Here is a 24,136-nt window from a genome sequence, read left to right as displayed (position 1 = left end):
TTTCTCTGACAAAAACCCCTGAGCTTCCTCTTGAAACACTACCATAACAAATGCAGGGTATGCCAGCACTGCTTTTTATATGGAGAAGAGCATAAAAAGCAGGTATGCTGTTATGACATTTAATGGAAATTGCAGTGAGAGGGAGCTGCCATATGTTTGGCTTGATATTCAGCACAGGGAATGCTTTGTCTGCACTGGGGAACGTAAGGTGTCAATGAAACAATAAATCTAAGAATTAGGGTCATACAGACACATTTTAAACTGCCTAAAATGAGTAGTCAAACCTAGCAGCACTTGTGGAGGCTGCGCAGATCTCTAAGGATGCAGTCAAAAAGCCGCTGAGGCTAAAGGCTACAGCTAGGTACCTCCGCTACCCAAGCAAGTGATTTGTGACAGCTCTGGTTTCTGCAGTTGCTAGTTTTCTTAAGTCTGCCTCGAAGTATATGCTTATATACGCTCGCATTTTCATTCCTATGGCTGGGGAAAGGGGCTCTCCTTACATCAGCATGCCCTTTGCTTGTACTAAGCGAACATCACTGATGAAGACGCTTCTCTGGAAGCCCAAACTGCCTGCCAACGGGAAGAAGCTTGCCCTTTCAGTAAAAATAGACCCAGATTCAACTGAGCAGAAGACAACAAAAAGAAAAGTTGCAAGGCAAGGCAGAAATGCAACTGCTATCGCTGCCCACATCTGGATGATACTACACGGGCTGCAGTTCCTTTGTCTTCTTCCTAACGATGTGGAAATGCCCAGAAATGCAGACATTCCCGTTTCACAACTCATCTTGCTCCATGCTTGCCCAAGCTACTTTTCAGTGCAGATTAACTATGTTCAGCTACAGCTATGTTGCTAAGCTGCTGATTGATAGTTGCAATTTTGACAACTGAAAAAAAAAAAGTAATAATTGAGAGACTTGATAGGGCTATTTGAAGTTCTAAAACTTTTCTTCATTAAGCCCTTTTGGAATTAGCATCTGAAAAGAGAAGGAAAGGAGGATTTGCATATTAGTAGTAATCAAAAAATCCTGATGACAAAAACCTGTAAGAATTTATTATTGCCTCTCCTGAAGAAAATTAGCTTGAACCTGTCTAAAATTTTACACTGGAGACTATTAGACGTGTTTTCATCTTACTGAGAAGGACACCTTCTCCTTTCCAGAGAGCAATAAAAGTCAAAAAAGTGCTTCTTTCTCTTACCTCAAAACAAAACAAAAAAAGGAAGTTGTATTTATAAAGCTACATTTCCAGGCTGCACAGGAGACTGCCTTTGAATCTCACCCCACTTTCGGGGTAAGATCTTTTTTTTGATAAGAGATCAAAACATTTAATGGAAACTCAGCTGTGTCAAAATGTTCAGAGACAATGATAGATGTTGACACCTTCCCTCCCCAAATAAATAAATAATGGTTAAATATGTATCATGACACCCAGATGTTCCATACACCTAAAATGAAAACAGCTACATGCACCCAGTTAATGTATCTGCAGAACAGATTTATACTTGCCCACACACAGCACTATAAAAAAAGATTGGAAGTCATGTGCTAGAGTCAATTCTTGTCCAGCCTGTCTGAAGGGAAGCACTGGGGGTGTCTATAAAAATTAAGCAAGCATGGATATCTTTAAGCACTCCTTTGACTGCAATTCTTAAGCATACTAAAAATGAGAGGTCAGAAGACTGGTCTGCTCTCTTCACTTGAGAGAAGAAACAATAGTGTATTAATTGCTTTCATCTCTCCATCTCTAAGAGCAAAAAGGCAGTTTTCTATTTAAATACCTTTTCTCTTAGCTGGAAGTCTGCCAAGAAGGAATACAGCCTTTTTTTTTTTTTAATATGAAAAGAAATTGAGGTGAAAACTGTAAAAGGTAACTGATGGTAGTAATTTCTGTCTCTGCCAGGCAAATTTTGAACATGGGGATTTAATGGCAGAAATCTAATGTTTACCTAGACCACTGATCAAAAACTGAATATAAATATTCTCTCTCTTCCCCCTTCCATGTCTCCACTTGGCAAGGAGGTTTCCTCAGACAACCCAGCTAAACATAAATTAAGAGAGACTTCAGATGTTACCCTGGAACCTACTTGTTAACAGGAGAAACTTACTTTTGAGAAAAGCAGAAAATGCATTCGACACTGAGAATTACATTATTACCCTTCTCTATTCTCTTGGTATTTGTTCCCAATGTTGTCCACGACACAAACCCACCAGAAATATATAGAAACATCTGAATATTTACTTACTCATTAGCATTCAAGCTAGCTGTGGCTTTGATGATCATGTAGCAGAGTGTAAGGGCACTGAGGAGGCCAAAACTGGCAATAATAAACCATTCTTCTGTTGACAAAGGAAAGGGAGGAAATCACTCGTGGGAGAAGGCTTATGTCAAAGCGATGCCAATACTTCCCTCAAACACCACTGGCGGGAGGCAAGAGGCTTCTAAGCCATGACTGGCACCAGGAGGTGAAGCAGAAGGAGGTTAGCCACAGAGTTACTGACTGGAGAAGGCTAGCAAAGAAGAAGTGGAGAGAGGTGTAGAAAAAAAGCATGGCACAACAATATTTCCCGGCTGAGCCCAAGGGTTAGTGATAAAGAAAGGTTACTTAACAGTGTACAGTGAAATGCAGGAAGACGGGAAAATGTAATGAAAACTCTGTCTGCCCTCAGGTCAGAAAAGGTTGTCAGGGTTGGTTTAGATTTGCTGAGATGCAGCTCTTCACATAAGCATACTCTGTATACTTTCACACTTGTGTCTTTGCCCCCTCCCTCCTGAGTAAATGCTATAGTGTTACTTCTAAAAAACCAGCAAAAAAATAGGATTGCTTGTTCAACAGTAAAACATAACTGGAGTTTTCCATTTCCAATAGACAGGAATACAACATGGAAAAATAATCTCAGCATTAGTGTATACATACAGACACATTAAAAATAAAAAGTAGTATTAAAGAACATTCACTATTCAAAGTTCTCCCCCCTCAAGATCAATTTGGCACATAGTAATAGATCAGAATACAAACACTTTTGTTGAATATGGCTTTTGGTTTAACTCTTATGCATCAAAGAATGCATGTGTCATCCATAAAATCTAAACATTTGAACAGCCTTTTCTAAAGCTTTATTTTATAAACATCGTCAGAATGAACTGTTGCTGATTATTTTTTGTTTTACCCTGGCATCCCATCTGTGCAAGAGCAGTACTACAGTTGGGAACAGATAGTAAAAGCACTTTCTGTAAAAACAAGTAGTGAAAAGTTTCAGTTAAAACTACAGAGTTTTCCCACCCATGACAAGAAAAGCAGCACACCAAAAGATTTGCTCTCTGTTCAATAGAGCTGAATACAAGATTAATCAGATGTTGAACACTGCATGACAAGGTGACTTACTGGCTTTGTAACGATTCTAGCTTTTGCAGTGGATTCTTTCCTTCTCAGATTAGGACATTTCTGGATATGGACTATGTATTTCATAAGATGAGACTTTTTTTAATGAGACATTTACTTTGCTACAGCATCTAAAAAAACCCACTCTAATGGACTGTATCAGTTACAGATACACGTTTCAGTGGCAAACAGTGTCACAAAGTTCAAAATCTAGATCATAGATGCACATAAGCAAAACACAAGGAGAAAATTAGACTGTCGTACAGCATGCATTCTATTTTTGCAATTCAGCCAGAAAAACAACTATTCATGCATCAAATCGAGACTGTACAGCATATGGAAAAATGATGCAATTCCACACATACTGTATTTTTTATAGTGCTATTATACATTAAAAACCCTAGGTAAAATCCAGTGAGTGGAAATTTCCCATGCTGTTCTTACAGATAAGAGCTTGTGAGCAGCGCAGGAACAGTTTTCTGATGTCCTAAAACACTTGGACAATACTCAAATGTTGGTACATCAAATACTTTTTTTTTTTTCTATTTGCAAATTTTTTAAGAAAAAACATCTGCTAAGAGATGTCAGCATTCCAGTAATACTGTTCTCAGGGGAAAAAAATGTCTGCAGAAATAGTAATCAGTTAAAATATTTTATATTTGCATAAATTATTGCATGTAAAGTATTCTGAAAGGGTAAATAATGGTTTTGGCAATCCAGCTTCTCATACTGATTACCAAATTCGGGAGGGTGATTTTGCTGCCATTTTCGTTCACCCAGTGTTCTTCGCATGCAGACCTAAATGGATATACCATTAATAATGAAAGTGCTGGCGCTGCCGTGCCTAGAGTTATCGGTTTCAATACGGAGCGTGCGCCTCTTACAGAGACGCTGAGGTCACCTTCGTCCCTGCAGGGAAATCTTTTACCGTGGCCCCGCAGCACAGAGCTACAGCAAAGCAAGTGCCACATACCAGGAAAACCGTAGAGCAGTACTGGAAGCCAAAGAAAACTTACTTGTCACAGCAATGTTGATCTCTCCCGACCTTGGCGTTAGCTCCCCGTCCTGTGGAAGCTGTGACATCCCAGAGGTGCGCAGGGGCTCCAGGCTGAGCGCGCTGTCGTTGGCAAAGTCGCCGAGCGCCGAGCGCCGGCTCGCTGGCTGGCCTCTGGCGAGCCTCTCCATGTCAAAGGCTACGTTATCTGTACATGGCACGTTTGGCTAGAAAAACAAGCGATTCTGCATTACGCTGGTGAATATTCTACATGTAAGCAAACCTATCAATTGTGTAAAAGCACATGCACACACTGCTCAGCTGCTATGGCTGTCCTCACAGGAGAGGAATACACCAGTTACCAAGTTCTATCCCAAGTTGCTCCGTCAGTCCACCTTAAAGAGGTGGAGAAAGAAGCAGGAAATGGGATTAAGATTCAATGAAGGGACTCAAATATGCCTGTATCACAGCCCACGCCTGTATCACAGCCCACGCCTGTATGGTTTACTACCATAAGCAATGATGACATGCACCAAATTCTACAACATCCTCCTCTAAAAATCCAGGTATGTTATTAATTGCAAAAATAGGTCATCCACAGTATATCTACAAGTATTTCTTAGAAAATGTGCAAATTTGTAAGTAACACAACTAAAAATGGAGGCCTGATTTATCACACTGGCTTGATTCAAAAGGTGCTTTAGACAGTATCTTCATTCGCTCTTCTCTTTCTTCCTTGTTTCTTTCTTCTGAAGAGAGCATTGCTCTCACCTTACAATTTTTTCCTCATATGGGAAACATGGTAAAATCCTCTCTGAGGCTCTTTACTTCTATCTCTCTGTGAAGTGGTCAACAAAAGCAGTCCTCGGGGACCCCATAAGCCATGGGCTGCTTGAGGACAGCTCGCTGGCTTTGGCTAGGGCATGGCTGTGTGTGTAAGCAAATTTAAGAATGTCTATGGGAGACCACAACAAGAACAAGAGATTTACAGAGTAAATTTAACAAAGAAGGGTCGAAAGAAGTTGAGAAAAGGAAGATTATAGAGAAGCAAGTAGACTTCCAGTAGATAAGAAATTGTTATAAATGGAAATATAACAACGTATTCTCAATGACCAACCAAGGAAAGGGACAACAGCCACAACAAATCAGCTTTATCAGCAGCAAAGAAATTGGTAAAAAAAACCCAAAGTACTTTCTGAGTAAGGGTACTGGAACACCCTTCTTTTCTCCCCTACAACTATTCCTCCCGTTCTGGGTCTCAGACATGGGAGGAAGAAAAGCGCACAACAGTGCAACTTACCACAATTCCCAGTGCCTTCAAAATGTTCAGTTTACACATTGGACACGTACAGTGCTCGCTAAGCCATGGATCCACACAGGCTTTGTGGAAAACATGCCTAGAAGAACAGACAAGGTACATACATAATTTGTAAACAATTCTATTTTATACAATGAGAACTACTTCTAACAAACTTTTGGATAGTTTCTCTTTTAATTAAGCCAGAAGAACAAGTTCTAGAATTGCCAGTATTATCTGTTGATTACAGTAAGAAAAAAAAACAAACCAAAAAAAATCTTGCTTGTTGTTGCCACCCTTTACTAAGAGTTCAACCAGGAAGAAACACTTAAAAGGAAGATTAATTTTTTTCCCCTTTTATTGTGGATATGAGTATGGACATGGGCAGAATAACTAGGGTAACAAAGTACTACCACAACCTTGTGTAAAGTCTTGTCTCAATTTCTATGTAGAACCTGGACATAAATTGGGCAGGAAGAGCACAGATCCACCAGCAGCCAATTTTATTCAAAAGTCAGCACAACCAACGCAAACACACTCATGTTTGATTTTGAAAGGGCTTTTATAATTATCACATCTAAGTAAAAAGAGATTTTTCCTACAATTAGTATTTCTCAATATCAGGAAGGAAAACATGTCCGTCATCATATGATGGTCATTAAAAAAACCAAAGAAGAATCTTTCAAAGATGAAAAGGCAAACTGGGCTTCTACTTGCACAGCAGGGAACTCTGCAACAGAGAACATTCTGAATTGCCACCTACATCACATATAAAAATCTGAAGCCACATATTATTTAAATATATGTATATATGTAAATATAAATGTAACAGTGTTGGAACTGATATAAACCAATATAACAAGGACGGACTATGCAGAGACCAAAACAACATATATAAATTAAAGGAAATGTCCTCTTAGCTTTTCAAAAAGCAAAGAACTTTTCAGACCATATTCATGGCAGAAATGGTTATCACTAGACTTTCCACACAATACATCTTCAGCAAATACCCATAATAACTTAGTCTGAATAACTGCCTACAATAACAACCCAGATCTTTCCATTCCAGTGGCACTAACTGCAGAGAAAAAAGCCAGTAAGAGCAGGCACACCCGATCACGACAGACTGGCGATCACGGCAAACATCAGCAATTACTCGGGCTGTGCAGCCAGTCAAGAGCTGTGCTCTGAAACCAGCTGATGAAGGGGCAGTGGCAGAACAAGGAGTTCTTGCCATCTATTTGAGGCATCAGCACGGTCTCTAAGAGGTCATGCATGCCCCCAAGGCAGCGTAAAGTTGAGCTACTCTCCGTCCTCTCCTTTCTCAGGTTGTACTTGCTATTCTGTGCCTCAGTAAGATCCTCATAGAGGGTATGGGACTTCTTTGCTCCCTATGTCTTGGGATTTTAAAAGCAGAGACCAAAGAGGGCATGTTACCAGATAATTTTCTTTTAAATGTCTGGAAAGTGACCGGAAAAAAAAGACCTCATGAATTTGTTAACAAACATGGAAAGAGACAGTACAGAATTAGATTTTGCCTATGGCTACTAAGACTGATGGAGAGACTGAAGTATATCAACATAATTAGGTTCCAGTCAGCTACAACTATATATCCTACCTGTACTAACTGAAGATGCATAGACTTGCAGAGTATAATATAGTCAACACAAGATGGATGGGGAGCAAAAGGACCTTGCTTATCTATACCTCAGATATTGCAGGAGTAGAAGCTTACAGAATCTCAGCTAGTCACTTTGCTGGACTGTGTCCTTTAGCAATAAGGCAATCATGGAAAAAAAGGCTATGTACAGTACTTACTGTTCAAATAATTGAATACAGATTCACTTCTATTGTTATTAGGTCTTAACGCATTCCCTCTCTTACAAAACTACAGGAAACAATGCTTAGAAATCCTGGATGATAGAAAATGGTTTGAAACCTTCTGAAACATATAGAGATGTTATTTTTCTGTGTTAGGCAAATCATGGCTTATGTTTCCTTTTAAGTGTCTGAAGTATGCTTTTTAGAGTAGGACAAACCTGAAAATCTAATATTTTGGGAAACAGCAGACATCAAGACTCCACAGAAGTATGGAAACAGCTTTAATATATCGTTATCAGCTAATCAGTGCTGTAGAAGCACTCAGATCAAGTGAAGCAGGCGACCGATATGGATGCTAACATGCATCTGCTAAATATTATGAGTTATTTTAAAGAATGATTAGCAGTTTGACATAGTTCAAAAGCTCCAAAACAGCTCAACTGTTTTTCTGACCTCTTAATTCTTTGCTTTTAGTTCCTAAACCTTCAAGGATGTTTATTAATGTGTTTCAAAAAAGTGCAGTTCGCCAAAGGTTATTTATTGATTTAGATCAGCATGGCTCTGCCTACTACTTATGCAGTTTATCTACTCCTTAAAAAGCTTGCTGATACCATCATCATGGCTCAGGCTCTGTCTGGATTTCTCTGCTTGCAACAGTTAAAAGGCAACAATACAGCAATGAAGATAATAAATACATGAATTATTTTAAAAACCTCAGTCTGACAAAGTAAGCCCTCGCATTTTCTACTATCATAAACCTTCTCCATCTTCCTATTTCTGTCACTTGTTTTCCAAGACCATAAATCTGAAGAGTTCCTAGCAAGTTGCTCTAGGTCACAGTGGCTGACGACATTCCCCCAGGAGCCACACACCGGGGAGTCAAGTGTGACACAGCTTTTGCTGCTCCGCCAGCCTCGGGCTGGAAGAAGCACGGCTGGCAGCCAGGCTGGTAGCGCTGAAGGAGTCTCCCATGCGGGCATAACTCCGAGCAGGCGACCTGCAGGTATTTTTCCACTCTGTCAGCATACCCAAGCCAGTTGCCCTCCAGCTTGTAATAAACACCATAACGACAACTCTGACACGGCTTCTTTGCAGCATTGCAGAGAGAAAAAGTGAGTTGGAAATATCTTTCAGTGGTGTAATGCCTCCGAATTTGCAGGTCACACAAGCAGAAGGGTTTGAAGGAGTTTACGAGCGCTATCTCCCAAGAGCTCGCTACGCCTCCCTGCTCTCAGCGCAGCATCCGGCCGAAGGGACCCGATCAACGCGCTGCTGCAAAGCGGCACCTTTGGCTACTGCTGGAGGCAGCTGCTACCCTCGCCCTGGGGTACAAACCTCCCAGCGGGGCTGGCAAGCGGCACGCAGGTCCTTCCTGCCCTGCTGCTGGCAGCCCCTTACAGGGAGCGCGGCCCAGGAGCGATGTCTGGCCTGCTGCGGCGGGGAGGAAGGCGCCAGGCCTGCGCCCGCAGCAGGCAGCGCCCGGGGACAGCGGCCTCGGGTGGCCTCCCACAGAGACGTAGCATCGCTGGGGGAAAAGAGAGACCGCCCTTGCACGCAGGTAGCAGAGAAAATGGGAGCGGTGCAGAGGCATTGCAGTAGGTGGCAAGGCTTGCATTGAGATACTGTGTTAATTTGCTCTTAAAAAAATAAAAAAGAAAAAAGGAACAAATTAAAAAAAAAAAGCAGCTATTTGCAGCAGCACAGAATCAAACAGATGGAAATGTGGTTTCCTTGCTTCTGTTACTTCCCCCCTTCTTGCCCAGTACAGGAAAGATTAAGAATTTGACTCAAAAGCCATTTATTTTACCACATTCACTCCTTTAATTCTCTTCCCACCTTGTAAATTCCTTCCTTCCCAGGCCACCCTTCTGCTCTTTCCAATGTCACCCTGTGCTTTTCTCTAACTTGTCACATTGCTCTCCCCTTCCCTTATCTCTGACTAGTCCTTCACACTACCCCCTCCTGATCACTTTTCACCCAGCACCCATTCATTTCCTAGATGCAGCAGTGTGATGGTAAAGTAAAACTATCTGCGTAAAGAAAATTGTCCACGAGGTTTGTCTTTTGCTAGAATCCTTCTGACGTTTGCTTACACTACTTATTTTTAACTTACATAACGATATTCACAAAAGACAGAGACATTCCTCAGGCTTATAAGTGTAAGACAGATGGCTGCCTTATCCCTCTGTGCACTGACAGCTATAGGTATGTCCATAAGGCTGCTGGTACTGAACATACTTCTCTCTCTCAAGCACAAAATGAATGACAGAAATTCAACTGCATTGTTTGCCATCATTTTCATTCTAGTTTATTTTTAAATTGGCCACAATTTCCCACCTGCCACAAGACTTTACATCACAAATAACGGTATTTCACTACAGAATTTTAGGTGCTCTGTGTCTGCCCCAACCAGACCCCTCTCTGCTGAGGCACAGTGTGACAGACCATACTTAACTGCAGAGAACAATCGTGGTACCAAAGGGAAATACCACTTTTAAATTGATGAAAGCAGCAAGGATGTCATATGTCACCGATTCCTATTGTCTAATGATTATAGCTTCCTCAACAGGCACAGTAGGAAAAACTTCTAGCCTTTCATTTGCCTCCTCTTGGTCGAGCGTTTTGCTCCATATCTTCTTTTGCAATTTACTTTCTCATCTCGCTTCGAAACTCTTGTACGTTTTTGTGTGAATTGTAGTTGATTTTTTTTAAGCTAACTTTGCATGTTGCACTAAAATGAGAAGTTGAAGTATCAGGAAGTAGAAAGGATTAAAACTTAAAAAAAAATTGTGGAGAAACATTTCAGTTGTTAAAGACTGAAAAGTCTTACATGCAACGTGAAATTTGAAATTTAGGGCTCATCTCTGCAGGTACTGGTTGGCCCCACATCTACAAATACAAAAAATGTCTTGTTGAAAGCATTCATCTCAATGTTTCCATCTAGCCAAGACTGTTTTGCACTCAACTCAAAGCTGAACTGCAGCAGCTGAAAAGTGAGGTTTAGAAAAGAGAAGTAGAAAGTGAACATGGAAGTTGTCATACAGCCTTTGGCAGGAGTGTAATGTGAGTATTCACTGACCTTATGTTCTTGTGAGAAACAGAACAGAAAAGGATTTACACAGGAGCCTTGATACCTCCTTTACGTGGGAGATTGCATGGGGGAGGTTGTGCTGCGATGGCAGCAGGCGCACCTTCATCCAGCTCCCTGCAGCAGCTGTAACTATCTCCGAGAGCAGGGAGCTTCCTGTCTGCAGGACTGTGGCTCAAAGGTGTCTGAAGGAAGTGAACTTGATTTTTTTTTTTTTTTTAAGTGAAGAAACAAATAATCAATTATCATCTTGCTTATATGGTCTGCTCGCATCTGCTGATGCTAGCAATATGTCCATCACTTGGACAGTGGCAGTTGTTTTAACTAAGGAAGTTGACTTTTAGTCCAAATTCTGTATTGTCCTTAGTGGGAGAAGATGCTTTCCTACCAGATGGAAACTCATTCTCTCACCATTGGCAAGGACCTCCCTCTGACCTCCGTTCAGTATCAAAGAGAAAGGCAGAGAGGAGTGGGACTTGTGAACCTCCATCCCACACCCTTAAGCCTCACAGCATTACCCTGAACTACACAAGTGAAGCTTTCTGAAGAGGCAACTTTTTAAAAACATCACCTTAGTGGTCCAGAACTGTTGTGCAGTTTCCAGGAGTTCCTCCTCTAACTTCCAAATAACCTTCTATGTAACAAATCAAAGACTGGGGCTTAATTTATATATGCAAGCTTTACTCGAGATTACAATATAGGACATAAATCTTGGAACCTTAGGAGTACATTTTTACAGGTAAGAGCTCATCCTCTTTCAGTAAAAATGACCGAATTCTAGAAAAGAAATGCACACACATCTGCATGACCAAAAGCTCCCAAAACTTTACAGATCTGAGACCAAGCTCATATTCCCAAATATTTTAATGGGAGTTTCTAAACAAACATTTGTAGGGTATATTAACTAAACAACAACACTGAGAATCCCAAACAGTTCATTGTTTCCCACAGTCCAAGATGTAAAGAACATTGAGAAAAGTAAACTGAATTAAACTTCTGGCTTCAGGAGTAGAATGCACACATATTTTGATCAATAAGATATAAAATAATACTGTGTTCCTTTTACGATGATAGAAATTCATTACGCATTAGAAGAAAAATATTCCAGCTATTCAGAGCAGCCTGCAGGAGGATTTAGAAGACCGGTAATGAGCTCTCATGTGCTGCTGCATGACTGAAGCTCAACTCCAACACCATGACTTTGTTGCTTCTAGAGTATCATGCAGAACACTATTTATATACCAACCACAGGCCAAATTACTGGATCTTAGCTGCATATATACAACATAACTTGCATATATGCAACATAACTTACACATATATTTTGTCTGGTGATAACGAGAAAGCTCTGCATTTCAGAATACAAGGGAAAGATGTCCTTGGTAATGCTGAAGCCTACCAAAATGTACTGATACATCAAAACCAATCACCAGGTGGAAAAACACTTAAAAGCATCTCTCAAAGAGCAAAGATCCCAAAAAATCTCAAGAATGGAAGTGGAATGAAAAGAAAAGAAACTGAAAACCTCTAAGTGTCAAGAGAATGGCATACAAGGAGGAAGAAGTTGTTACCTTTTAAGCACCAATGCAGAATATCCAGCAAGTACAAATCTTCAGGCACAAGCCAAGAACACACTGCACTGGACAGACCAAAGACAGATGATAGCACAGTGGCTGACTGATGTCAGAGGAGGTACGAAGGTTGGAAAGACTGCACTCCTGTTTCCTACGCTGTTTCAGAAACCAGCAGCCAATATGGCACATCATCTCTGCAGAATGCTGCAGCTGTACCTGGTTCATTATACTTAAGTTTTTTGTGTCCGCCCACCGCTGGGTCCTTAAATCTGCACCCCCTCTAAATAGCTCCACTGTTGGTATGCCCAAACTGCCCATCTTCAAGATCATAATCTTCTCTTTAATCTCCACAGTCATAACAGTGCCAGCACCCACCTTCACACCTTCTGGTATCACAGTCTAAAATAAAAGTGGCTGTTATTAGGACTGGAAACATCTGACAAATGTGTCTGTAAATTACAATGTATGTATTACATGAAATGAAGTAAAGGAGCACGAAGAAAGAATAGTTTCCAAACAAAGCAACTTTACTGGCTTACTTGCATGGTAAAATACGAACAACATCGTTCTGCTTGTAACTCTCAATGCAGACAGCACAATGATCAAAGTCTGGGTCTGTTTCCTAAAACAAATAGAATGAAAATTCAAGTCAAGAGTTGAAGCTATGACAAATATAAAAGTAGTTGTGACTAGTACCTGAAGTGCGTTGTGCCAAGTGGCTGTCACTGAAGACATAAAACCAATGATTGCGTTATTATATTCCAACATGACTTGAGAAAGAAAAGCATCTCATACTTAAAAAACTCTCCCCTCATTTGGAGCTGGTAAATGAACATTTGAAACACAGGCTAAGGCCTCAGACGATTCTAATATTTGGCTGAATCACTGTAAAATATAGTGGTGATTTTCCTAGAAGCTTTACTTCAGCTTGGAGCTAAAAATTCTATTTTATTCAGGTGTTTTGGGGGTTCTTTTGTTTGGGGTTTTTTTTTCCCAGGATAAGAATCCTGGAATTCCCTTTTATAGCCAGAAATAGCTAATTTTTACTTATCTCAGAGTAGTTCCATATTTTTGTCTCCTGCTTGCTTGCATCATTATCATCATTCTTATCTAGACATGAAGATGGGGATCACTGACTCACTGGCTCCTCTCTTATTCTCTATTTTCCAGAAGCTATGATTTTTAATTTTTTTTTTTTTTTAAACATGAGAATTTAAAATTTCTAATGAAAAAAGGACTGACTTCACTTGGATGTAGATACAGCATCAGCAATACATATTTAAAACGTTTGGGCCTGTGACACAAAACAGACTGTGCCGTCTCTTAGTTCAGGTTCATTATTCTTTTTGATGCCAGCAAGCTACTAGCAAGACACTGAGACAGGAGCCACAGCAAGACAATGGCCAGTCCTTGGCCAGCACCGGTCAGGGCTGCCTGCAGAGAATCCCGAGGGGCTGCTCTGATGAAGGATAGGTTTTCTCCTACCCTCCGTTCACTTGCGTGTGCATCTCATGTTGTCTGTACTGCAACCTACACGTCACTTGCCAGTTTTGAATTTATGCTGTCAAGACAATAGCATCTTTTCTTTTAATGCAGAAAAACTCCTGTTATCTATATGTACTCCCATCCCCATAGAAAAGATTTAGTGTAGTAGGCTGTCTTGAAATAAAACTACACAGGGAGGGAGAAAAAGCAGAAAGACATTTTTTCTACCTTCTCTCTGGAAGCAAATTTTTCCATCGCTTCCCAATCTTCCATTGCTGATAGTGTTGATAAGAAAGATAAAAAGGAATCACACTAAAAAGTCCAAAGGAAATAATCTTCTCTTTAAAAAAAAAAAGTATCATAGCCAGAATTCCCTTGCCTTTTGCAAATTAAAGAGCAAAAATTAACCAAGATTAAGTGATTTTTTTTTTGTTTCAGGATCAAAGACAAAGCAGTACTGCTCATAAAAGTGGAAAAAGTTTAGAACTTAGCACACCATATATTGTAGTTTCTATACTGGCAAGAAGTATTCTTGGAGTAACATTTACTGTCTTTACTGAAATACCTGTTTATACTTCCCCCTCAGATTACTGGATATCCGTATTTTACATAAGAGATTGTCCTTTATTACCTGTCTTAAATTTATTTTTACTTTACACAACTTACATATGGAATGATTCTAAGCTTACAGAATTCCACATGAACAATGCTAGCCCTATGTACTCCTACCAGCAAAACCTCCCTAGCCAGCTAGCACACAAACCCACTCTGTCACAGTTGCCAGATGGAGTACAAGTAGTATTTAAGCAATAAAAACTTTTGAAATGTGCAGACTTACAGCACACATTGATACTAGAAGTTGCACAAAATACTGTGCCACAGGATAAAGTAAGCCTCCAACAAGGTCATAAATCAGAAGCAGAAAGGAAAAATCGAGATTGTTTCGCCCAGCAAAAATTAAATATGATGCTCAAGTTTACCATGTTGAAATCTTATTATTATACCTTATCACCCTTCTTTACTGTCCTGGTTGTCAATTTGCCGATGGCTTTCTTGGCAGCATCTCCAAGACGACGCTAATAAAGTAACAAAGAAAAGAACACAAATTAACCCTGATAATCAAGCTTCATTACTGTCCTTTATAATGACTTATTTGGGCTCAGTACTAACATCGCAATACATACTATGGCAGTAGGCCAACACACAAGACAAAAACTGTACACAGCAAAGCCCACAGAGATTTGCCAGGAAGAAAAAAAAACCCAAAAACAAGAGCTGAACCCACAAAAGCACTTGATAAGCATGGGTATAAACCTCATGGACTGTATAAAGGCCCACAAATGTGGGCCAACATTGGTGTGACTAAACTAATCAAACCCAGCCCGCAGGATAAAAGCTGAAGCAACGTGTCCTCCCCATTATTTCTGTTGTATCCTGTTCATATTGCTTTTTATTCAGTGTGCCAGAATACACCCCTTGTTCTCCTCTTAAGCTTGAATTATTACTAATTTTTTTTCCCCCTGAGCAGGCTGATATTATTCTGAGACGTAAGAGATCCTCAGTGTAACCTACTTTTTCTATTACCTGAAACCATCAGGATCTCACAAAAAAAGGGTCATAAAATCTAAAGAAGCCAATACAGACTTAAATAAAGCTGAAAAGAATACTGCTTCGAAGATGAACCGCAATCTAAATGCAGAGGCCAAGTAACTTTTTAGTGTTTATGCTCTTTTTATGGCCACCACTGTTGGGTGGAAGGAGCCATTTCTGCAACTCAAGGGCTGATTCCTACTGCAATGCCCAGTTCGCAGCCGACGAAGAATGGCTGTTTGCCAGCTGGAGTCTGGGATCCCAGAGCCAGGGCACTGAGTGGAACAGAGCTCAAGTCTTCTTGTTTCAGGAGCCTGAGATATCAGATCGGGTTTACATTGGCTGGAACAAGGGAAGTTGATGTATTTCATCCTTTGCCTCCATCTCGTACTAAGTACTCTGTCTTTACGAGAGACAGGCTGTGGCTGAGAATGTAAACCGCACCTATCAAACCCTCCAATAGAGCTTGAGAGAAGTGTGCAACTTCTGTGCCCACCTCCTATACAGCTGAAAATCAAATCCTTCATAACGTGGACCCCCTTGTACCACACACTTTCTCTGCACAGAAACCGAAACTAAGGCGGCTGCTTTTATTTGAGAAACGAAGACCTCAGAAGGCCATCACAACTATATTTACTGTGTCAAGATCACTAACTACACCACCATTATTCTAGAATTACATAAGCACTTTTTTTTTGTGGTTCTCACAGAAGGACAGCTCTTTATTTTATATTTTTTAGAGTATGGATTTGAAAAAAATTAGATACTCAGTCCCAACTACTGAAGTTGAGACTCAAGTCCCAGATACTGAAATATACTCATGTAGGAAACGCAGCATCAGAAACAGAGCTGGGATGGGGAGTTTACACGATTCCTGAAGTTAGAAATCTCATCCTAACTTCAACATGCGAGAAATTGGTCAATTCAAGCAAATTTAAATTACATGTCCTGGTACAAGCATATTGTCCCGAGTACTTAGAACATACTGGCACACTGCTGGAGTGGATAATCACTGTATAACCAAAAGTGTTATTACTAAGAGAGGAACAAGGCTGAAGAGGCATTTAACTTAAATGCTCAACACTGCCATCTAAGTTGTACTGCATATGATTGTCTATGCACTACAAGAAATCCTAAAGAAAGGTTGTTTTCCTATTGGAAGCACAAAACTTCAGCAAAACTCTTCCAAAATGTATACATGTTCTCTTCTTTAAATAAATTTGCTAAACAATAACTTTCACCTCTTCCATTTAAGATACATGCCTTCCATTTTCTAATTTTAACAAATTTTTTTTTATGCTAACATTGGAAACGCTCAGGATTTGCTATTTTGATAAGTTAGGGCATGGGAATACAGCATATATTTGCTTTTAAAACCCAGAATTGGCTTGATGTGGACAAGGCCACCACCACATGCTCAAGTTTCATACCTCTGGCAGAAGTGCGCAAGAGTGATGATGTAAAATACCAGTACCTACTTGCACTATCTAAGAAACACAGCATGGTTTTGATGTTTTTGATCTTTTTTAAAAGGTGTGCCTCGACATAACTTAAAAACAAGCGCATAGCCTAAACCAAGTTATTTCATCACTAACAGTACAGCCTTCTCTCTGTGAAAGCTCTCAAAGCTCTTTAAAAATAAGCTCTAGCTGTTGCCACCTTCTTGTTAAAATTTAATAAGCTCAGCTTTTTAAACCACATAAAATTTTCATCAAGTTTCTCCTGACCTTCGTAAAAATCTAAAGAAAGAAAAAGGTCATAAGAGCCCTTTCCCCATGGAGCAGCTGTTTAGAAACATGGACATTTGGAAGAAGCCTAGAACCATGTAGGGGATGCAGTAGGCACAATTTAGTATTCCATAGACATTCATTGAGGAACAGTTATATTTAAACTTTCACCATCCCAAGGGACCACACTAAGTACCGGCTACAGTGTGGTCACTTAAGAATGACATCCTTAGGAAAATCTACAGGATGCCCAGGGGACCTGCAGCATCAGACAGTATTTATAGAAATGAAAAAGGAAATCCTTTGTCACAACTGAGGCTTTATAAGTTTGCATTTGTTTTCGGTTTGACAAAACATGTTTAAAGATCCAAAACATTGCTTCACAGCGAGCTCCTGTGTATTCACTGTAATTCAGGGGGAGAGGGGGCAGAGTGACTACAGGTCAGCAGCTTTGTAAGTTAGCCTTGACAGAGAAATACAAAGGCAAAGAGAACACAGCAGATTTCCTGAGGTTTAGTGACCCTTCTCAATAAAAGCCAAGGCACAGTATGGAGGCAGTGGGTCATTAAGTCCACACTAGTAAAACATTTACTTCTAAAGTTTAATCCATATTTGAGTTGATGCCTTGACTTAGTCAAGATCTCTGAGTCTGGCCGTACTTAATTCAGTTCTTAAACAAATTAGAGTTTTTAAAAAAAAAAAATGTAAAAAAGGCATACTAGACAAAAATTTTACTCAAAATACATGACCAAGAGAATTAGGCGGTCCACACCAAGCGCGATCTCAAATAAAGTTGCAGATCACTAAGCAGCTCTGTACCTTAGTTTTCTTACCTTAACATTCATGACAGATCATAGTTTGGAAATACCTTTATACAACTTCTGAATTACCTTAACTATTACTAAAGCTATCCTTAATAACATGGATATGATAGAACTCATACCATTAGCTCTGTGTTCCCCTACACTATACAAGTTCATTCACAATTTAACTTTCCTTCCCGTTCCCAATGTATATACAGTAAGTATTATTCAGCCAACATAGAATCTATCTTCCTCTTGGACTTATTAAGAACCAAATATTAACTTCAATTCTTTCCTGTCATGTAATACGAGCTTGTACTGGTGCTGCTCAGGATGAAAACTCTTTGCTATATAAAAATCCTTGTCCAGGAACATGCTCGGCCTTAGAACAAAGAGGTTCTGAATACTAGTTTGATGGACATTCCTTAGAAATTATTTGTTCTCTATTGACTACTGTATACAGAAATATCACCTCCAGAACTTAAAGAAAAAAAAAAGGAGTCTCCTTACCTGATTCCTGTCACGTGCACTTGTATACCTGATCTTCTGGATGAAGTAAAATATTAACCATGCTGAAGAAATTATCATCAAAACAATGAATGATATTGACACAAAGACTAGAGATCCCCGACTGAAGTTTTTTGGAGGAACACGGGACCCCACTGCTATTGCCATCAGGACAGAGATATTCTTTTCCAAATAATTCAGGATCTCCTTAACCTTTGATTCTGTAATCATGACAGCCACAATGTCTCCAGTTCCTATAAAAAGAGAAAAACATTTAATTTACATTTAAAATTAACATGGTATGCTGCTGACAAGATTTTCCAATGCAAAGCCATTCGACAAATCAGACAATTTAATGTAAGCCATCTATGGCACTAGGAACATGCTACTGGGCACTCAACTCATGGCTTGTCCTTCAAACCCGGATTTTCAAATCAGGGCATTAACACGCAAACTGTCTGCAGCTCCACACATAGTAACAGATCTCTACTGGTGGTTACACAGCACTTCCCACATTATAATTACTGTGTGCAGTCTGAACTAGCTTTAAAAGGTACATTTATTCCAGATTTGAAGCTGTGAATACCTAAATAGGTAACTCACAGAAAAACATTTAGAAGACAAGTTCAGCGATATTGCTAGAGTGGTCTTAGTATACACAGTGCTGCATACAAGTTGCTCTGGAGAGTTATGCAAGTTCTCCTGTATGGTTATGAGGCTTTCACATGCCACGAAGGTTGTCAAGGACCTGTAAATCACAATTGCAGCACAGAAGCAACAAAGCCAAACTTCTACATACATCACTTCAGAAGTGAAGCACTTCAGTAAGTAGTAAGTCTGGCTGCAAAGTTGGAGAAATTGAAACAAAACAAAAAAAAAAGCCCCAAAAAATCTTGGCAGAAGTTTGAGTGCTGATTTTATCACCCATACAAAGACACACTTGATAAGATCACAAAGAGGCTTCAGCTTCATCAGCTCCATTTTGAATGTGTATCCCATCTGGTTTTCATAGTGTCCTGCCTCTAGACTACCTCCTGTCCCAAAGGGAAGATTCTTGGCAGACGGATAATAAGAGAATTAAACCACAGGACTGCTGAAAAAAAGAACAAAAATCACCTGCAGAGCAGAAAGAGTACCTATGTTTTAAAAGCAGAGGCCCCATGAAGAAGAGGATCTTGAACTCAGGGCAATTCTGATCTAAGTTCAAAGAAATTAAACTTTATAGGAAAGCCAAAGCCAGAAATAAAAAAGCCTTATGAGTGCCATTCTTATTCATCCAGATCTATTTGCTTCCTAAACGAAAGCCTCTTTCAAGACCTATTTTCAAAATGCTTGCAAAGTCTGCTCATCTGTTTGCTCCATCTGCTCGCTCCAATTCACATTCCCCCAGAAAGGAACTGTATAATGCAGGCGACTTCAGCACCAAGATTCTGGATTTAGAGTGGATTTAAGTTACGGAGAACCTAATGTGACAGTGAAGAGAGAACATGAGTTCCTATTTTAACACCAGGAATTTGTTCAAAGTCTTTTAATAAAAATCTGATTTTTAATAAGTTATTGTATGCACAAAATTATGTGGAAGACCCAAAAGGGCAGCATCTTTGAAACCCAGAGCACAGTCAGTGAGGGTGACAGACTCAGACAGCTACATAATTTTCCAAAATGGGGGCTTTAATACAGTTGTGTAACAGTCTTAAACATTCTCATTACTCTTTCCATTCACCATGCCAAGTAGTAACTTTTACAGTCACTATCCTCAGTTTTCAAAGCCAGTTCCCTGACACTGGTGGTGTGGATTATGCTGACAGAACTACTTAGAAGAATTAAAGCTGATAATCTCAAAAATTAAGATTTACACAATAATTTAAAAAATATTTAAATATTTTTAATACCCCCACAATTGTTTTCCCCAGGAAATGTCAACTTTTCTTTATTTGAAATTGAAATGGTAAAGGCATTCATGCCTTGTCCTAGTAACATCAGTCTAAGTAGGAAAAGAATGTTCAGTGTTTCCTTCTGGATGAGTATTTTTGAAACAAGTGTCACAGTAACTCAAAAGCTTTGAATAGCAATGAAAACCCAACACAATTTATGGATGCAACTTAGTTAATCACTAGTATATCACAGCTTCACACAAGGTCCACTTTAGTCCAGCTCTCCAGAGACACTTCAGTTGGAGATGTACTGAGTTTGGTTTCATGCAAGCTAACCAAGACATTCAGTAGGCAGCAAAGCTCAGAAACGGGGTAAAAATCTACCCCTTGCTTTATTTTCGGAGGAAATCTACTCAGATTCCTATTTGTCCAGTTGGGAAGAGTCCCTGCCCAGACTTGCAGCACTTAATTACAGGACGAGAGCCACCTCTCTCGCAAGATTCCGTACGCAGATGCAGCACGTGCTCCTGACACCCTAAAACCCTGCAGCTCAGATGGTGCAAGATCAATCAAGAGCAGATAATTTATACTGCTTGATATTTTCCCCAGGCTTCGCTTCTGTTGTTTGTATCTAGTTCGGATAGCGAAGAAAGGCGGGGAAGCGTGTGGGGGGACTGTATTCCCCAGAGCAAATGTTCTGCTGAGCTTCCCCAGTGCGTATTTATTTGCACCAAGGAATTATGTTAGTATCAAAGTATCAGTCAGAAGCACTCAATGAGGCATTCTGACACGATTTGCAGTTATCTGCAAAGCAAAGCTGACTAAGATCTTCTGATACTAGTCCAGCTCTGTCTGAATCAAAAGCTGAAGCCTCTACCTATTCCCTGCTGCCCAGGGAGTGTGACAAGGCTGACAATCTGTCATGCTTTTATATAAAGCCCAGCACAAAGGGAACCTCTGGCATCACTGCAAAGTGATTTGCATTCCAAATGACTCAACTGGGAACCGGCAAAGTGCTACTGCTGCTTCTGACCCTGCAAGAGCCAAGGAGAACTGTAGAAGAGAAAAATAAATTGTGTCTGTTTAACATATTGAAGCTCAGTGGAAACTGGGACTTGGTTCATCCGTATTTTTGTCAGGGGCATCACCCTAAATAATTTTAGCAAAAGCTCCCTGTTTGAGAACAATTGGGGACAGGAGGAGACACCGACTCATTTATTTTAAGCACCTTGAATCCTTGCATTTCTGAACCTTAAGCAGAAGAAAAATCCTCAGGTGAACACAGAAAGACTAACAGTGTTTGTAAAAGTTAGAATATGGTCTTACTACATAATCTTATGCAAAGCAATACTCTCCTCAGCAAAGAACACAGTGTCCAGAGAAAAGAAGATGGCATGCTAATGGTAACTAAAGCCAATGAACTACACGCTCAACCGTAGATGACAAGCTAGGACAGACAGCAGGCATAAATATTGACGCCTGTAAGTATAAATCATTTAATTGCTATAATCCAAGCCCAGACAGCTCTTTCTAGCTTGCAACTTTACCATGTGCATCTTTAATTAGGTTATACAACTGTATGTATGAGAAGGGATGAAGTTGCAATTAATCATTAAATCTATGTAATATTACATTGGGAGAGGAGAAGAAAGAAGGACTTGAAAGCTGAGAAGACACTAAAAACAAGAAGATGGGGAAAAAAGCAACATCCAGAAGTTTCCTGTAAAGCTCCTAAGAAAATTGCTTTGCTCTCTCACTAATCTACCCATATTGCCTAGCAATTCTAAAAGAGCACATTTAGAAAGTCAAGAGAAAGTAATCTCAAAGAAGAAGTACTAGTCTCACCGCAAGCAAGTAATTGTTTCCTTTTGTGTTTGTTTTGTTGATTCTTGACTACCAAATGTTTGCCCAAAGCTCAGAATATGGACAACTATGGCCAGGACACCAAGCTAAAGAAAGGCATGGTTCAAAGAGCAGACTTCAGACACTTTTGATCCATCTACCACCCCTTAGAGGATGCAGGGAATAGCAGGCTGGCAAAGTGCAACTGCCAAACAGCTGATTTTTATTTTTTTTCCCCTTCCCGGGCTTGTGAACAGCCCAAGCAGCTGTTTAGTTAATACTCAGGGAGAAGGACAGGTGAGACAATTCCTCCTGGGCATCTGAGCAACCTGGCACCGAACTGCTGCTACTGCTGCAATGCTTCAACCACCTTCTTGCAGATGGGAAACGTGTGGCAAATGTGGAACCACCTGCAAGAGGCACCAAACTACTTTGATTTGATGTAACAAGGTTTGCAGAGAACTGATAATTAAATCAGATACTCAAAACAAAGGCTATTTTCAGCTCAATTCCCTAAGTCTTCGACAGTGCCTGCTGATGCTGCAGACACAGCATGAAGCAGATAGACTGGGCTCATCTCATGCTTGTGAGAGACTATCGTTCTCTCTTTAAATAGCAGACAATTTCAAATTGTAACTGAATCTTTTCATGACTTCATTCTGAAAAACCTAAACTTAACAGACATTTAGCTGAATAATTATGCTGGTGGAAATTTCAGAGTACTTTCTTAAAAAAAGCAAACAAAATCCCCACCTTCCCAATAAAGGTAAAGAATGGTGCACTGTCACTTGCAGGCTGGATTCAGGGAGTGATTCAGACACTGAAATGTCACTGCCAATTTGACTGCAACAATCAGAACATCATAACGATAATGTAATTGGAAATAAAACTGCCCATCTTCACAAACTAGAGTTCCCTATTCTTCTATTAAAATCCTGTAACTGTATGCTAAGCATTTCTGAACATGTTATATCAGGAATAAAAATACAGCATCACACACTATTCAGTACCCAGGAAAAGGGATCAGTCCTATTCCTGTGAGTGACAGAGTTCTTGGAATAACATTAAGTAACAGTGAAAGCACTCCAACAGAATTTGGGAGCCCACAAAATGTCAAAAAAGAAAACAGGAAAGCACAAATGAAGTGCTATGGTTATAGATGAAGTTTTGAGACACCGATGGAGAGTTCTGTGGAAACACCAGAAGACATCTGCGCTGGAAGGGAGCAGAGGCAGAAGCAAGAATTACCCCTACAAGGTAAGGGATTTAGCCACAGAGGATATAATCCATGGAAGCCACAAGGTGATGAAATGGGAAAAGGCATACTAAGCTGTATGCAAAGCTGCACTGCTAGAAAAGGTGGGCTTGGGGAGCACTGCTTTTAAATATAAATTCCATAGTACTTAATAACATTGGGGAAAAATACACAAATTATTCATATACCTTAAAATTTTAGTCTGAGAGAAGACAGAGGAATTCATCTTGAAGAGGAAGTCCTACATTCTAAAACAGGCTTTTGGAAAAGCCGACACCAAGAGGAAGAGCCGTGGCATATATTCAGAGTGATTAAAAAAGGTCTAGCTGCACATATTTTTATTTTGATCTAATCAGAAAGTAAAAAAGAGCATATCCAAGCTGTCAACACACGAGTGCTATCTCAAGAGTAAAATATGTTGTCCGAGATGTCCCAAACCAAATACTTCTGAAAACAGAAAAATCCCATAGTACCTGTCAGTTATTTAGTTCTAAGCAAGGCAAGAATTTAATGTTAAGAATACACATAGATTTTAGAATGGGTAGCATTTTAAAACATTTTTCTTCCTGTTGCTTTTAGAACATTGAAAATGTTGAATTTTTGTCTGTATATAAACACTTACTTCAGGATGCCTATTTTATGTAGCGTCAGACACTAGAACAGATGTTATAACGCTACCATGAGAAAATTGTAAAGGACAGCAGTATATGAAGCTGTTACCTAGAAGTTAGGCTTTCACAGGATGCATCAGTTAAACACAACCAGTGGAACAACTAGCTACCCCAAAACATTGAGCAGGTATGTGCAGAAATCGTAAGTCTCTTCGCTATACAAACCTATGCAAAACAACCAGGGGAATAAAAAAAAAAATCTCTTCTGAGGCTAAAACTTGAATTCTGA

General features: G+C 39.8%; 1 protein-coding gene across 2 annotated transcripts in view; it reads right to left on the bottom strand.

The window, feature by feature from the left end:
• RNF130 (ring finger protein 130) overlaps positions 1 to 24,136 on the bottom strand; it is a gene marked incomplete at its 3' end in the record, with an annotated part of 48,189 nt that overhangs the window by 6,493 nt on the left and 17,560 nt on the right. Inside the window, exons 3-8 of one of the 2 annotated variants that reach the window (XM_082006315.1) lie at positions 18,269 to 18,519; positions 14,643 to 14,714; positions 12,693 to 12,775; positions 5,674 to 5,770; positions 4,396 to 4,600; positions 2,239 to 2,336 (exon numbers count right to left, since the gene is read on the bottom strand). In XM_082006315.1, coding sequence (XP_081862441.1) covers positions 2,239 to 2,336; positions 4,396 to 4,600; positions 5,674 to 5,770; positions 12,693 to 12,775; positions 14,643 to 14,714; positions 18,269 to 18,519 — 806 coding nt within the window. Of the gene's footprint in view, positions 1 to 2,238; positions 2,337 to 4,395; positions 4,601 to 5,673; positions 5,771 to 12,692; positions 12,776 to 14,642; positions 14,715 to 18,268; positions 18,520 to 24,136 lie in introns of those variants that run through there. The other variant, XM_082006314.1, reaches the window with a different exon arrangement.

This window comes from Phaethon aethereus (genome assembly GCF_964289735.1).
Source record: "Phaethon aethereus genome assembly, chromosome: 14".
In the NCBI taxonomy this organism is placed as follows: Eukaryota; Metazoa; Chordata; class Aves; order Phaethontiformes; family Phaethontidae; genus Phaethon; species Phaethon aethereus.
The sequence above is the reverse complement of the archived record's forward strand: the minus strand, read 5'-3'. Positions and strand labels throughout refer to the sequence as shown.